General features: G+C 45.9%; 1 protein-coding gene across 1 annotated transcript; it reads right to left on the reverse strand.

Moving 5' to 3' along the window:
• Positions 1 to 7955: 7955 nt before the first annotated feature.
• LOC134600849 (uncharacterized) lies at positions 7956 to 11250 on the reverse strand (the record flags this gene model as incomplete). The annotated part of the gene is made up of 2 exons (XM_063445239.1): positions 7956 to 9998; positions 10792 to 11250. Coding segments are annotated over 2 exons (2502 nt in total), but the record flags the coding sequence as incomplete, so codon positions are not given.
• Positions 11251 to 16420: the final 5170 nt, after the last annotated feature.

Below are 16420 nucleotides of genomic sequence, written 5' to 3' on the forward strand. Positions count from 1 at the left end.
TTTTGAAGGATCCATGCTGAATCCTTGTTCAGAAATAACATAACCCAGGAATTGTACAGAGGTTTGGTCGAATAAGCATTTCTCTAATTTACAATAAAGACCATTCTGCAACAACCTTTTAAGCACCATCCTAACATGAGTATGATGTGTCTTCAAATCTGGAGAATATACAAGTATGTCATCTAGGTAGACTACAGCACAGACATGCAGTAGATCTCTAAGGACATCGTTTATGAGGTCCTGAAAAACGGCAGGAGCATTACACAATCCAAAAGGCATGACCAGATACTCGTAATGCCCACTACGCGTATTGAACGCCGTTTTCCATTCATCATTCTCCTTAATACGAACAAGGTTATAAGCCCCCCTGAGGTCTAGTTTAGTAAAATATCTAGAACCTTTGACACGATCAAACAATTCGGTAATGAGGGGAATCGGATAGGCATTTTTAATCGTTATATTGTTTAGGGCTCTGTAGTCTATACACGGTCTCAAATGGCCCTCCTTTTTTGCCACAAAAAAGAAACCAGCACCAGCAGGAGAGGAGGACCTTCTAATAAAACCTTTACTTAAGGCCTCTCGTATGTACTCCTCCATGACCTGGTTTTCTTTCTCAGAAAGAGGGTAGACCTTACCCCTAGGAGGCATAGTACCCGGTAATAGGTTTATGGCACAGTCATACTCACGGTGTGGGGGTAGCTTATCTGCCTCCCTTTTTTCGAAAACCAAAGCAAGGTCTGCATACACAGAAGGGACAGAAACAGAAAGCGGTTTAGCCGTGGGCACGTTAAGTAAACAAATGGGACGTACTTGGGCCATACAGTCTCGTTGACAAGATTCCCCCCAGGAGAGTATGTCTAAACAACCCCAATCAAGTACTGGGTTGTGTTTCACTAACCAGGGAAAACCCAGAACTATGGAAGCAGTAGGGGAGTCAATTATTTGGAAGGTTAACCTTTCCTTGTGTAAAGCACCCACACACATCTCTATATCTTGGGTCTCATGGGTCACCAGAGGTCTCTCAAGGGGTCTACCATCTATGGCCTCAACGGCCAAGGGTGTGGCCTTTTGGATCAAAGTCAAGGCTGCGGTTCTGGCAAAGGTCTCATCCATAAGGTTGTCAGCCGCACCTGAATCGATCAAGGCTTTAGTTGTTATGGTGGTTTTATTGACCAAAAGAGAGACCGTAATAAATGGTCTGGAGATGGACACATGAGGGGACAAAGTCATAACACCCGAGGCCGACCCCTCTCTAGGCCTTAGGTGCTGGAGTTTCCCTGTAATTTAGGGCATGTATTACAGTGGTGACCCCTCTTTCCACAATAGAGACATAACCCCTCCCTTCTACGATACGTTCTTTCAGCCTCAGTTAACCCCGTAGCACCCAATTGCATGGGTTCGGGGGATGGTTGCCTAGGAGCGGGTAACGCTAGTAATGCAGTACTGGGTAGAGCAGGTAACACCCGTGTATCCAGCCGTCTTTGACTACGTCTCTCTCTAATGCGGTTATCAATAAGGATTACATAGTCTATAATATCATCTAGAAGGACAGGCAGTTCCCTGGATGCTATTTCATCCAGTATGTAAGCGGCCAAACCCTCCTGAAAGGCTGTTACGAGGGCGTCGTTATTCCAAACCACTTCAGCTGCTAGAGTGCGGAATTCGATAGTATAATCCGCTACAGATCTGTTACCCTGTCGAACCCTAAGCAGAGCTTTGCCAGCAGAGGCAACCCTACCGGGTTGATCAAACGTGCGTTTGAATGCGGACAAAAAATCCGCAAAGGACATAGGAGACATATTTTCCCACATGGGGTTTGCCCATGCTAAAGCTCTCCCAGACAGGTGGTTTATCAAAAAGGCAATTTTGGATCTGTCGGTGGGATAGGAACGTGGATTCATCACCAGATGGATGTCAATTTGATTGAGGAAACCACGACACAATGCTGGGTCACCACTATAGCGCTGTGGCGGTGTCATATGGACTACATGGGCAGGAACGGGTACTGGAGTGGCAATGGGTTCGGACACAGCAGCAACCGCCTCCTGGACGGCAGGCTGCAGGTGTGCAGTACGAGCCAATATGGTCTGCAAAGCTTGAGCAAACTGATCCATACGGTGGTCCAAGCCATCCATTCTAGCCTCCTGATTAACTAGGAGCTGTGGTATGTCAGCAGGTTCCATTATGGCCCTGTTGTAATGTCACGATCCCGGGGAACCCAACACGCTAACACACACACAGACACACACACAGAAAGTGTGCTGTACCGGTCCTTAGAGTGGCCGGGCTAAGCACACAAAGAATAGTCAGGAGACAAGCCGAGTAAGGGGAACCAGAAAACAGAATAACGAGAAACAAGCCGAGGTCAAAGGGTAGGAGAAAGTCACAAAGTCAGTATAACAAGCCAGAGGGTACGTAACCAGAAAGCACACGTTCACAATCGATACTATAAAGCAAAGACCACAACAGGGCACAGATAGACAGGAAAGGTAAGTATTTAAATCCTAGCCTGAATCCTGATTGGCTAACCACCAATCAGTATTAACAAACACACGTGGGGGATATCTATACCCCCCACTGTGTTTGTTGCACTGTAGCTTTAACGCCGGGTCACGTGAGTGACCCCGGCGCTTAGATAATAGTGCCGGCTCCCAGCGTGCAGCGTTAGACATGCTGCCGCTGGGAGGAGGAGAGGAGGACGCGAGCGGCGTGTCAGGAGGAGAGGACGCCGCTCGCTTAACGGTAAGGGGAGAGGGGACCGCGGGCGGCGACGGACCGAGGGTGAGTGCTGCGAGAGGATTGCAGCCTCCCCTCACCGCTGCCCGCGGAGCCCTGACAATTAGTACTCCAAGATACCCTAGGTAGGGATCATACCACCAATGCTGCCATCAAAGAGCAGTTAGCCTGCTCTACACTTGAGAGTATTATTTTATTAATTTATTACTGATATTTTATACAGTGAGCACTATCAGTTGTTTCTTTTTACCCCTCTCTTGAGTGTTGGACATACCCCCGAAGGCATCTACTACATATCCCATAAGCGGGGTGTATACCGCTGTATGCCCTACACACTAGAGCTAGTTATAGCTCTCATAAATGTGAGTTTACTACCATCTTTTTCCGTAAAGCGATTATATTGGATTGTACATATTGCACTATTGGTTCCTTCTACTTTTCTGTCTTACATATAAGTGGATTTACCTGGAAAAAGACACTGAGGACACTAATCACGATTAAGCATGTTACCAACCATTTGATCTGAGTGAGATCCTTCCATTTAGACTATTTCACTATTATTTATTGTTTATTCTGACTTGTTCCTTATTTCTTTTTCTGTCACCTTTTCTCTGTATTTTAAAGGGTCTAACAGGATTTCCCTTTTTAGCGTTGCTGCCCTATTGTTAATTAGCACTTACTCTTCTTCTGTTGTATTCTCATTTACAATGGTCTATATACAAGAAACAGAAAAGAGATTTTGCATTTCTCAACCTAGGAAAATATTTTGACTTGTTAGGTTGCACTGTGGTTGTCATTTTACTTTTACCTGGTCTCAATTGCAGGAAGTGCCATGCAAACTACCTGAACCATGTTTATGAATTTAGGCCTACTTAAAGCCTAATCCTGTATGACCTCCTTATCCAAATCCAAATCTTAGAAAATATTAAGACTGAGATCCTGAACCTGATCATTAAAAGATCTTGCACATTTCATTCTGGACTATTCAGAAGTGTAATGACGTGGGAAAGTGGCAGAACTAATGTAGAAAGGGCCCTGGTGCAATGCTTTATTGTGATACCGGAGAAACTGACGGAAGCGAAGCACAGAGAGATGGACACAGGTTTCTTCAGGAAGGAAGAGATTCTTTATTGGATCACCGATCGGGACTCAGAGGGACTAGCGTCACCAAAATACCACAAGTTCTGAGCCCCGGACAATAGTGCAGGCTCCTTATATAGGCACATAACTCCTCCCATATTAAGCTCCACCCGCACATTCTCTTGACCAATCAATACAAATAAGAATTAACTTCCTGCTTGACCGCATGGCTTGTCCAGCACAATGGAGGAGGGGGAATACTACATCCTGTATTCTTGCACATGCTCCGTACACTACTGATCGTATCTTGCCTCGTGCAACCAACTGATCGATACGTCAGCATATGCACGTACACATGCCACGTGGTAATCTCGGCCTACTAAATTTATTTTTACCGAGATTCCACCACATTCCCCCCTTTGATGCCTCTTGATGTTTTACAATTACTTGAGGCATCACTTAACCTTAGTTTGCATACACCGCAAGTTACCTTGAACCAGACCAGACTTATCTTATGATGTGAATCTTTAACACTCATCTTCCTGCATTGGTTCTCCCTGATCTAGAGCCTTATACTTATAAATCACCATTATCTGTGCAGCAGCCTTCCTCTCTGCTATATTTTCTATCAGGCTTTGCACAGACCTAACTACTAAGGGTATAAGACACGGCAGGAGTAGACACAACATTAAAATCAGTAAGACTCCGCCTACCACTGCCTTAAGCCCTCCAAACCACTCATACCAGCTACCAAACCAACTACTTGGATTATACCCTTTCCATACCTGAGTAGGCACATGCGCTAGTTTAACCATATGGCTAGTAAGCTCAGCTATTGCTTGCCCTTCGTCATCTATTTGAAGACAGCAATTGCTCAGGTTAAACTTCCCACATACACCTCCCTCTACTGCCAAAAGGTAATCCAAGGCTAATCTATTTTGGTAGACTGCTGTCCTCATCCTGGTGTTATGCTTCGCTAGAAGATTGAGCGCTTGTGATGTTTCGTTAGTAATAATCTCAACCACCGCCTGTAATCTTATAATACGGTTGAGCATATAAATAGGGGTTCTATAACCAAAGGTACCATCCTCTGCCCACGTGGCTGGCCCATAATAATCTATGATACGCTGGGGAGGCCATTCATCATCTTCCCAGGCGCCTATCTCTATGGGTCCCCTTTTCTTCCTATGATTCACATCATACACTTTAACACCTAAAGTCTCACCTGTTTCAATCGGTAACAAGAAGAAGGATGGTTTGAGCATACCCAACACACATGCCCCTTCCCAGTCCTGTGGCAACTCCGAATAGGCTTTCTTACCACATATCCAGTACAAATTTGCTGGGGCTCTCCAGGTAGATGTGATGGATAAATCAAACCACACATCCTTTAAATTGGCGTATCTAGCAAACGGGTTAGGTGGTTCTGAGACATTTGAAGCCGACCACCAAGTTGTATTCTTTGTATCATCATCATAAGCTTTTTGCCCTAGACAAGTTAATTCTCCTACAGAAGTGTTATACATTATTCCTTTCCTTGCTATGCAAACATAACCTATGATGGAGGTCTTTAATCTCCACTCAGATTTACCTCTAACACTCATATGATAATCGGCTTGTGTAGATATTAGTTGGTCAACTGCCTCAGAACCGGACATTACCTCCTTTGCTTCCCAAGGCCATTGGTCTCCCATGTTAGTACCTCCACACACATAGCAGTTGGTAACATTAAGACTACCGGCAATACTTTCGGCTAAATCAATGAACAGGTTTTTAGCATTATGGGGGATCTTATTATCTATACTCATCTCTTCATAAAAGGAATGGTATACTTGATGAGTTTGGGAGGATACCGTATCAGTCTCTATCCCTATAAACAATACTGTCCCAGGATCTAAACCCGTCCCGTATATCTGAAACCCAAATAAATTGCCATATTTGTCTAAGAACTTATCGGGGTTATTTATAAGTATATGGATGGGATTACATTCCATAGACTTACAATATGGGCTGGTAGGCAACTTAGTCACTATCATGTCTTTGTCTACTGTCTGTCCCCAAGTCGCCCACCCCACACAAGACCAATATGGGCAAAAGTTATAGTCTTTATTTGGGCATCTAGGACTCACATATTTATTTTTACTACTGGGACAAATATATTTATCATTAGACCCATACGTCCTCTCCCATCTAAGATCCCCACATACATTCCACGGCTTTCTACCACTTGATATCGCCTTACAAGCATCAAATAGCAGAACACCCGAAGAATGTACGGATTCTAACACCGTTTTATTAATTAGGGTCCCCTGAGGATCTCCATTCCTGAGAGTCAACCAAACTGTACGGGGTTGATACTCCGGACTGAAGCACTTAGGTTCTCCTACTCCTAAATGGCACACACTATAGTCTATATTTAGGTATCTACATCTCGATACATCTCCTTTACACTCGTATTGTGAATGCCAAATTAGGGTTTGGGAAATATGGTTACCTGTTCTCGTAGTCTTAATGCATACCTCACAGCTAGGAGTGTCGGTACCTCTACCTTCCTGAATATAAAAACACACATAAATAAACACTATCATCAATACATCTTTCGCCGTCATCCTCAGTCTTCGTCCGTGCGAAGGCACCTCAGCTTCCAGGATGTAAGGGCTGCAGGGAATGGAGTTCTGCTCGTCTTCACAGGAGTCCCTTCGAGACTTTCCCTGGCTTATAAACTATATGTCGGTGAGCGGACAGGCTTTATTATGGCCGTCTAAAAACACTCACTTCACCAAATCCCTGTAACAATAAAATTTGTAATCCACAATAGTTCCTCGTTACTCCGACTGAGTAGTGCGTTTTAACCGGATCTTGCAGGGATTCTCTCGATCTGCTGTAACTTGCCAAGAATCGAATGCTGCTGGTTTAACCCTGGAGTGATGTATCCACGGAGTCACTTCGGCTACTTTTATCGCTGTAGGGGTAGACAAAAGAACAACATAAGGACCTCTCCACTTGGGCCCTAACGGTACATTATTCCACTCTTTAATCCACACTTGATCTCCTGGATGATAACTATGAACAGGGGGATAAATATTCACAGGTAATCTATCTTGTACCCATTTCTGTACCTCCTCCATAGTCTTACCCAACTCTACAACCTGCTGCCGGGTAATTCCTTCTCCCAACTGACTCAAGTCCCCCCTTAAGTTACCAAGTACGGGAGGTGGTCGCCCATACATGATTTCAAAAGGAGAGAGGCCCATCCTTCTGGTAGGGGTACTGCGGATTCGCAATAAAGCTATGGGTAAGAGAACGTTCCACTTAAGTTGGGTTTCCTGACACATTTTAGCCAACTGATTCTTAATAGTTCTATTCATTCTCTCTACCTTACCAGAACTCTGGGGTCTATATGCTGTATGAAGCCTCCACTTTATACCAAGCATATGAGTCAGTTGTTGTAGGCACTGATGAACAAAAGCTGGACCATTGTCCGATCCTATAGAACAGGGTAGTCCATATCGGGGTATTATTTCTCATAGCAGGAATCTCACAACTTCTCCTGCTTTCTCTGTACGAGTAGGACATGCTTCTACCCAGCCTGAATAGGTGCACACAATTACCAGCAGGTAACGATGTCCACCCGATTTAGGCATCACTGTAAAGTCAATTTGTAAATCGGACATGGGGAGTCCCCCCATAAACTGGACTCCTGGTGGCTTTACTGGTCCTTGTCTTGCATTATTTTTAGCACACGTTACACATCTTCGTACAATGGCCTGAGTCAAGTTGGACAATCTTGGTATGTAGAAATGTTTTCTGAGAGATTCTTCAGTGCTGTCTCTCCCAGAATGTGTCCCGTTGTGATAATTTTGGACAATTTCTACCGCTAGTGATGCTGGTATGACTATTCTTCCATCTTCTAGCTGATACCACTTGTTCTCCAAATACTTTCCTGGTTCAGTCTTTAACCACTCCTCTTCTTGAGCTGTATAAACTGGAGTCCATTGGGACAGTGGAGTTGGTATAAGAGCAGCTATATGCCCCACATACTCCTGTCTTCCTGATTCAGCAGCACGCTTAGCTGCACTATCTGCCATCCGATTTCCCTTGGTTACATCACCATCTCCTCTCAGATGCGCTCGACAATGTATGATACCGACTTCTTTCGGCTCCCACACTGCTTCCAATAGTTGTAGGATTTCAGCTGCGTATTTGATTTCTTTGCCTTCTGAATTCAGTAGTCCTCTTTCTTTATACAAAGCTCCGTGGGCATGAGTGGTTAAAAACGCATATTTGGAGTCCGTGTAGATGTTCACTCTTAAACCTTCAGCCAATTGTAACGCTCGTGTCAGTGCTATCAATTCTGCCTTTTGTGCTGATGTTCCTTTCGCCAGTGGCCGAGCTTCTATCACCTTGTCTATTGTTGTTACTGCATATCCTGCATAGCGGATCCCTTCTTTCACATAACTACTGCCGTCGGTATAATATTGAACATCGGGGTTCTGGATGGGAAAATCACGAAGATCTGGTCTACTTGAGAATACTTCATCCATTACTTCCAAACAATCATGTTGACTTTCAGTAGGTTGTGGCAAAAGGGTAGCTGGATTTAAGGTGTTTACAGTCTCTAAATGCACTCTTGGGTTTTCACACAACATTGCTTGATACTTGGTCATACGGCTGTTACTAAACCAATGATTTCCTTTGTAATCCAACAACGTCTGTACTGCATGTGGGACTCGTACATAAAGTTCTTGACCCAAAGTGAGTTTATCGGCTTCAGCTACTAGCAGGGCGGCTGCAGCTACGGCTCTTAGACAAGGTGGAAGTCCGCTGGCCACTGCATCCAATTGCTTAGACATGTAGGCAACAGGTCTTTGCCATGATCCCAAGTACTGTGTCAATACTCCCACAGCCATTCTTCTTTGCTCGTGTACATATAAGTAGAATGGTCGTGTGTGATCAGGTAGACCTAATGCTGGGGCACTCATCAAAGCCTTCTTCACATCTTCAAATGCCGTTTGCTGTTCTTGGGTCCATAAGAAGGGGTCGTGCTCTGTACCTTTGATAGCTGCGTACAGAGGTTTTGCCAGTATCACATAGCTGGGAATCCATATCCTACAGAAGCCTGCTGCCCCCAAGAATTCTCGCACTTGTCTTCTATTCTTGGGTATCGGTATTTGGCACACAGCTTCTTTTCTCTCTGGCCCCATAATTCTTTGACCTTCAGAGATATGGAATCCCATATATTTGACAGTTGGCAAACATAACTGAGCCTTCTTTCTAGACACCTTGTATCCTGCCTTCCAGAGAATGTGTAGTAGATCGTGCGTTGCTCGCTGACAGATTTCTTTTGTAACTGCTGCTATCAACAAGTCATCTACATATTGTAACAATACACACTCTCCTGGGATGGACTCGAAATCCAGTAGATCTTGACTTAGGGCTGAACCAAATAGGGTGGGTGAATTTTTAAACCCTTGGGGCAGTCTTGTCCAAGTCATTTGGCGTTTTGAGCCCGTTACAGCGTTCTCCCATTGGAAAGCGAAAATACATTGACTTTCTGCGGCAATTCGGAGGCAAAAGAAGGCATCTTTGAGGTCTAAGACTGTAAAGTAAGTAGCCCCACCCGGAATTAAAGCAAGCAGGTTATATGGATTGGGTACAACTGGATGTATACTAACAACCGCATCATTGACTGCTCTCAAGTCCTGCACAGGTCGATACTCATCTGTACCGGGCTTTTGAACAGGCAGCAATGGGGTGTTCCAGGGGGAAGTACAGAATTTTAGGATACCATACCGTATGAACTTATCCAGATAGGATTGGATGTTCTTCTTAGCCTTCTGCGGGATGTGGTATTGTCTTAGGCTCACTGGATAAACCCCAAGTTTTAGTTCAATTTTTATAGGTGGAATATTGCGGGCCAGTCCTGGTGGGTTGTTCTCTGCCCAAACTCCTGGTATGTTGAATAATGACTCATCACTCCTAGGGTTTTGGCTAGTCAACGCTGTATAAAGTCGCCACTCTTCTTCCTTTGGTACGGATAATGTCATGATACCTGAAGGTCCATTAAACTTTAAGGATGTTGTTCCATTTGGTAGGAACGTAATCTGCGCTTGTAATTTTGATAGCATATCACGTCCCAGCAATTGGACTGGACATTCAGGCATATAAAGGAATTGATGTTTTACTACGTGGCCTCCCAATGTACAGTCGACTTTTAAGAACCGGTTTTTCAGCACTTCTTCCAGTTGCTCCTATTACAGTAATAGTCCTTCCAGATGGAGGAGCAACTAGATTAGTCACCACTGAATGTTCAGCACCAGTGTCGATCATGAACGCACTCCTTTTTCCCCCTATTGATACATCGACCATAGGCTCCGCTCGACCAAGGGGGATGGAGCCCGGTCGGTATCAATAGTCCTCCATGACCGTGTCAGCCAATCCTACAAAGTCCCTGCCTTCTCTATCGCGGGACCTTTGCGCTGCTGGGATATATCTATCTTCCCTAACACTTCCTCTGTTCCCATTGCTCCCTCTATTACCATTACTCCCTCCGGGGCCTCCTCTACCTCTCGCTCTGCCTCTAAAGTTTCCATAACCTGTCCTAGGTCTGTCTCTCTCACACTGTTCTCTTCGAGGACACTCATTTCTCCAATGCCCTTCTTCCCTACAGTATGCGCACTGATTTCTACTTAGAGGTTCCTCATTCCATCTACTATCGCCTCTATCTGGGCCCCGTCTATCTACGCCTGCGATCGCTACCGCTAGCATGTCTGCCTTTCTGCGCATCTTGCGCTCTTCCTCTTTCTTACTTTCTGTTTCCCTATTCATGTATACCTTATTCGCTACCTCCATTAGTTGGGTGATGGACATACCTGCAAACCCTTCTAACTTTTGTAGCTTGCGCTTAATATCTCCATAAGCTTGGCTGACAAAGGCGGTGTTCACCATTCGGGAATTGTCTGCGTCTTCCGGATTAAAGGGGGTATACAAGCGGTATGCCTCCAATAATCGGTCATAAAAGACACTGGGCGCTTCATCACTTTTCTGAATCACCTCAACTGTCTTCGACATGTTAATGGCTTTCTTTCCTCCGGCTTTCATGCCAGCAATTATAGCGTCTCTATAGGCTCTGAGTTGAACCATATCAGCACCATTTACATTCCAATCGGGATCGGTGTTGGGATAATGTGTTGCGGCCCATGCTGATGGATTGGCTTGGTTTAAAGTACGGGCTTTATCCTCTAGTGCTTTAATGGCCGCTTGATTAATTCTTGTCCTTTCCTCATTGTTGAATAAAGTCATTAATAACTGCTGGCAATCAGCCCATGTCGGGTTATGCGTCTGTACTATTGAGGTGAACAGATCAGTCATAGCTTGTGGTTTCTCAGTATACGAGGAATTGTGGGTCTTCCAATTTAAGAGATCGGTTGTCGTGAATGGGACATATACGAAGACCGGGTCAGCATGTGCCATTTGGCCTGCGGCATCGATATAGGCTGGCCCAGGATTCAGACGAAGAGTGTCAGGATTTACGCCTTGACCTCCAGACTGCCAGACGGGGTCGCCCTTTTATTGCCCGAAGAGGGATTTGAACCTGTATGCTTGGCAGTTCTGAACCTGCTCTTTAACATCTGAGCCATTTCAGGACTTGGGATAACTCCTGTTTTCTCTTGTATTGCCTGCAGCACTAAGGGGCTGGACTTCACCTGGCTCAGACCTGTCTATCACTATCCAGCTGAACCTGATATACTAATCATCAAGGTATAAGACACTGCTCCTCCCTAAGGGCAGTGTCAGTTCAATGACTCTGGTTAGAGAGTTGCTACTCCACGTACTAAGTATACGCCTGACCTTGGATTGTGACTCGTATCTCCTGAATTCTGACATCCTTTGACCTTGGCTTGTTACTCGTATCCCCTGATTTCCGGCACCCTCTGACCATTGGCTTACCTACGACTACTCTCCTGGATTTCCTTGTCTGTACTGCGACTACAAGCATTTACCTGCACAGCCCCCGTGCACAGATTCACAGGCCAGGTGAGTTCTACCTTGACCACCTTGGCCTGTGTCTAAATGCAAGGGTGAGCTTTTATCTCTGCATGTTGGACTCCCAGCAAGGTAAGCCTGACATATTGAACTGACCATTATGGAGTCCACAGAGATAATGCTCACCTCCCTTGCTCAGCAAGTGTCCAGCCTGAACCAGACTGTTTCGGAACTGCAGCAAGAACTTTTATCTCTTAAAGGCACAGTACGCCCAGTTCCAGAACCGTTTGTTGTGATGCCTGACCGCTTTGATGGTTCCCGTACCTCCTTCACAGCATTCAGACTGGATTGTGAACTTCTTTTTGCTCTCAAGCCTAATACTTACAACAGTGACTTTGTCAAGGTCCGTTCGGCCATCAACTTACTTGTCGGACGGATCAAGGAGTGGGCATACCGGAAGCTACAGGAGAAAAGCACTGTCTTGGACAGTTGGGAGTCATTTATGTCCGCAATGGACTCTCAGAGCTCTACCTCCAGAAAAGCTACTCCCAAGCCTGCTCCATCTAACCGCAGATCGCTGTTGCCTAAAGAAAAGGACTCCTACCAAGTCCCCATAAGGTCACAACGCAAACCCTCCTCCAGTAAACCTCCTTGTACCCCTGTTTTCCCTCAAGCTAGCTATGAAACTCCAATGGACATGGAGGAACCGCCTTGTGACCCTGGTTTTCCTCTAGCTAGCTGTGAATCTCCAGTGGACAGGGAGGAACCCATGGAGATATGCTTCGTCCGCTCTAAAACAAGACTGCCATCTAGAGAAAGAGATCGAAGGAGGGCGCGTTGTCTCTGTTTTTATTGTGGTGGAAAAGGGCACTTTATCTCTCACTGCCCTATTCGCCCAACTCGGCCTGAACCTCTTCAAGTGGGTACAATTCAGCTGCACCCTGTTATTCCGGCAACACGACCTAAAAAATGTCAAAGGTGCTGTCGGATATTTCCAAGTTCCGTGATGCAGAAGAGTACCCAGACTACGATGGCTGCTGATGCCAGTGGATCTCAAGACCACAAGAAAACACTACTTCCAGAAAACTCACCGATGGGAAATAGTTCAGATAATATGGTTGGTGGGACTAAGTTTATTTCCGCCTGCACCAGGTCTCTGAATGGCCCAGACCTTTCTCCACCAGTACCCGACACTGATACCCCAAGGTCCCCGACTGAGGGACTCCACTCTGGATACTTCGATTACAAGGACTTCCTCAGTGATACGGAGTCCGAAGACGAGGAATACAGTTCCCAAAAGGAACCTGTTCACGCCCAGAGTGCGTTCTTAAGGGGAGGGTACTGTCAGGATTTACGCCTTGACCTCCAGACTGCCAGACGGGGTCGCCCTTTTATTGCCCGAAGAGGGATTTGAACCTGTATGCTTGGCAGTTCTGAACCTGCTCTTTAACATCTGAGCCATTTCAGGACTTGGGATAACTCCTGTTTTCTCTTGTATTGCCTGCAGCACTAAGGGGCTGGACTTCACCTGGCTCAGACCTGTCTATCACTATCCAGCTGAACCTGATATACTAATCATCAAGGTATAAGACACTGCTCCTCCCTAAGGGCAGTGTCAGTTCAATGACTCTGGTTAGAGAGTTGCTACTCCACGTACTAAGTATACGCCTGACCTTGGATTGTGACTCGTATCTCCTGAATTCTGACATCCTTTGACCTTGGCTTGTTACTCGTATCCCCTGATTTCCGGCACCCTCTGACCATTGGCTTACCTACGACTACTCTCCTGGATTTCCTTGTCTGTACTGCGACTACAAGCATTTACCTGCACAGCCCCCGTGCACAGATTCACAGGCCAGGTGAGTTCTACCTTGACCACCTTGGCCTGTGTCTAAATGCAAGGGTGAGCTTTTATCTCTGCATGTTGGACTCCCAGCAAGGTAAGCCTGACAAAGAGGCATCTGATAGTGTTTTAATTGTTGGGCACTGGTCAACTGTCGGGTCTGTATGGGGCTACGTGGAGGGGCGTCAGTCATAGGTTCCAGTCGGGGAGAAATAGGGTATGGGGATGTGGGAGCTTGGTTTTGGGAAAAGGTTGTAAATAAAACACTTCGAGCCGAGCTAGATGAAGCTTGACCGGAAGTCTGAAGTGGCGCCAAATCAGGATATTCGTTTTTAATGGGGGTTGGTTCTGATTCCGGAAGGGGAGATTTAGTACGAGGGGGGGTGGATCCTGTACTGGAGGAGGAAGCGGAAGTGGATGAGGGTAATGAGGGGAGGGTTGCAGGACTTCCTGCATTTGCGTCACTTCCTCTTAACGGAAAGTAAGGGGGCGGGAAAGGGATCTCGGACTCAGGGGGCGTGTCCAAAATGGGCCTAACACCAGTCCTAGTGGACAAACAAGTCCTAGCTACCATGAGGCGACATTGCTCCTCGTGGCATGTCTGGAGCCATTTTGGCGAGTCATTTACGGCCTGTCTCCAACAATCAATATAAGGAAACTGGCCGTAAAGTTCAGGCCTACCCGATACAGCCACGTGTAAGCGCTGTACCAGGGTTGGATCCAAACTGCCACGTGGCGGCCATGCCGCAACCAAAGTAGGCCACTCCCTAGTACACAAAGTGACCAAACGTACAGGAGACATTTTAACCCCAAAATCACAAGTTTTGAATCCCTTTTTAAAATTCTTCACCATACAACCTAAGGGATCCGGAATCGTTGACTGCGACGCACCCATACTTAACAATGGAACGTCGTCGACAACGAATACTATACACGCGTACTATTCAACAGTCACACCCGTTTCCTCTGGCAACAGCACCACGTGGTACAGTTACCAAGTGAAACGTATACAATAACACAATAAACACTCAGGGAATTCCCGTACACACACAGCTGTTACACCAGTCACTAAATAATCAATATTATGCCCTTTGGCGTAACTATACAGTCACCCACGCTATAATTCTCTATATACGAATTACCCGTCTATAACACACCCCAGTAACATCGTCTTTTACAAATAGCGGTTACAGTACGGTTAGCATAGGTCAAAGCACAAGTTAAGGTCACAATACAATTATTAGTGGTTATGGTGTTAAACATGCAATGGACGACAATGATTAGTACTTATATACAGTGTCAGTAAATATACAGGGTTATGGTACCGTGCACTATAATACAGCAACACACTATTAACACTCTCGCTAGACGGCTGAGCTCGCGCTATCTAACAAGATATACACTTTACTAAACAATCTTTATCACACTTACAATTCCCAACTAAACTATTGGCCAGTACCTTGATGGACTACCTAAAAACAATCTACATACGTTTTGGTTAGCCACACTGCCCAAGCACCACATATAGCGAGCTAGAGGACCGAATTTACACAGACGCCTCTTAGTCGATAACTATCAAAAGTCTAGTGGGTTCCAAATTTACACGCCTTCCCACTTAGCCCAGATAGGATGAGAGCTAGCGAACCGAATTTACACAGACGCCGCTTAGTCTCCCGGTCCCTCCGACCTAGCGAACAAAATATACACCCTAGAACGCTAGTCTAGACAAGACACCGGTGTCCGGCTAGGGCTATTTACACCAGAGCCCCGCCTGACTAACAAAATCAAACGGTCTGACTAAAGAGCGTTCGATCGAGCGGTGCGCCTTCGCTCCTTCCCTCCGACAGAGGGGGCAGATACACAGATTTAAACCCCTTTGGGCCTACCGCACAATCGGTATACCCCTAGTGGGTTCTGCCGTCTAAAACAGCAGTTGTCTTACCTCCTTGTTCCTGAACCTGAGTTCACACTCATCGACGGGGACACCCCAGCACTTCTCACGTAGAGGCCGATGATCTCCTGGACAACAGACCAGTGGCGCCGAGACGAAGGGAGGTCCACGCAGAAGTTCAGGGGTGCAGCCGTAGAGAACGTGGGCAAAGATAGACCGTCTCACGCCTCTGCCTCTCAGCTACCGTTGAACGATGAGCTTCCCGGCCAATGCACCAAATGATACCGGAGAAACTGACGGAAGCGAAGCACAGAGAGATGGACACAGGTTTCTTCAGGAAGGAAGAGATTCTTTATTGGATCACCGATCGGGACTCAGAGGGACTAGCGTCACCAAAATACCACAAGTTCTGAGCCCCGGACAATAGTGCAGGCTCCTTATATAGGCACATAACTCCTCCCATATTAAGCTCCACCCGCACATTCTCTTGACCAATCAATACAAATAAGAATTAACTTCCTGCTTGACCGCATGGCTTGTCCAGCACAATGGAGGAGGGGGAATACTACATCCTGTATTCTTGCACATGCTCCGTACACTACTGATCGTATCTTGCCTCGTACAACCAACTGATCGATACGTCAGCATATGCACGTACACATGCCACGTGGTAATCTCGGCCTACTAAATTTATTTTTACCGAGATTCCACCACAATTGGACCCCCCTCTATTGCAAGGGTGGCCAAGAGGTAGATGCTCGTCCACACTTCTACGTCAGTGGGGAATCTACCATTTGCCCATCCTTGCAGGGTTGTATTTCTGAGTTGTGCATTTTTAATGTAAGCATGTTTTGTATGCAGTAAATGTTCATGCATGTAGAGCT

This window comes from Pelobates fuscus, chromosome 1 (genome assembly GCF_036172605.1).
Source record: "Pelobates fuscus isolate aPelFus1 chromosome 1, aPelFus1.pri, whole genome shotgun sequence".
Taxonomy (NCBI): Eukaryota; Metazoa; Chordata; class Amphibia; order Anura; family Pelobatidae; genus Pelobates; species Pelobates fuscus.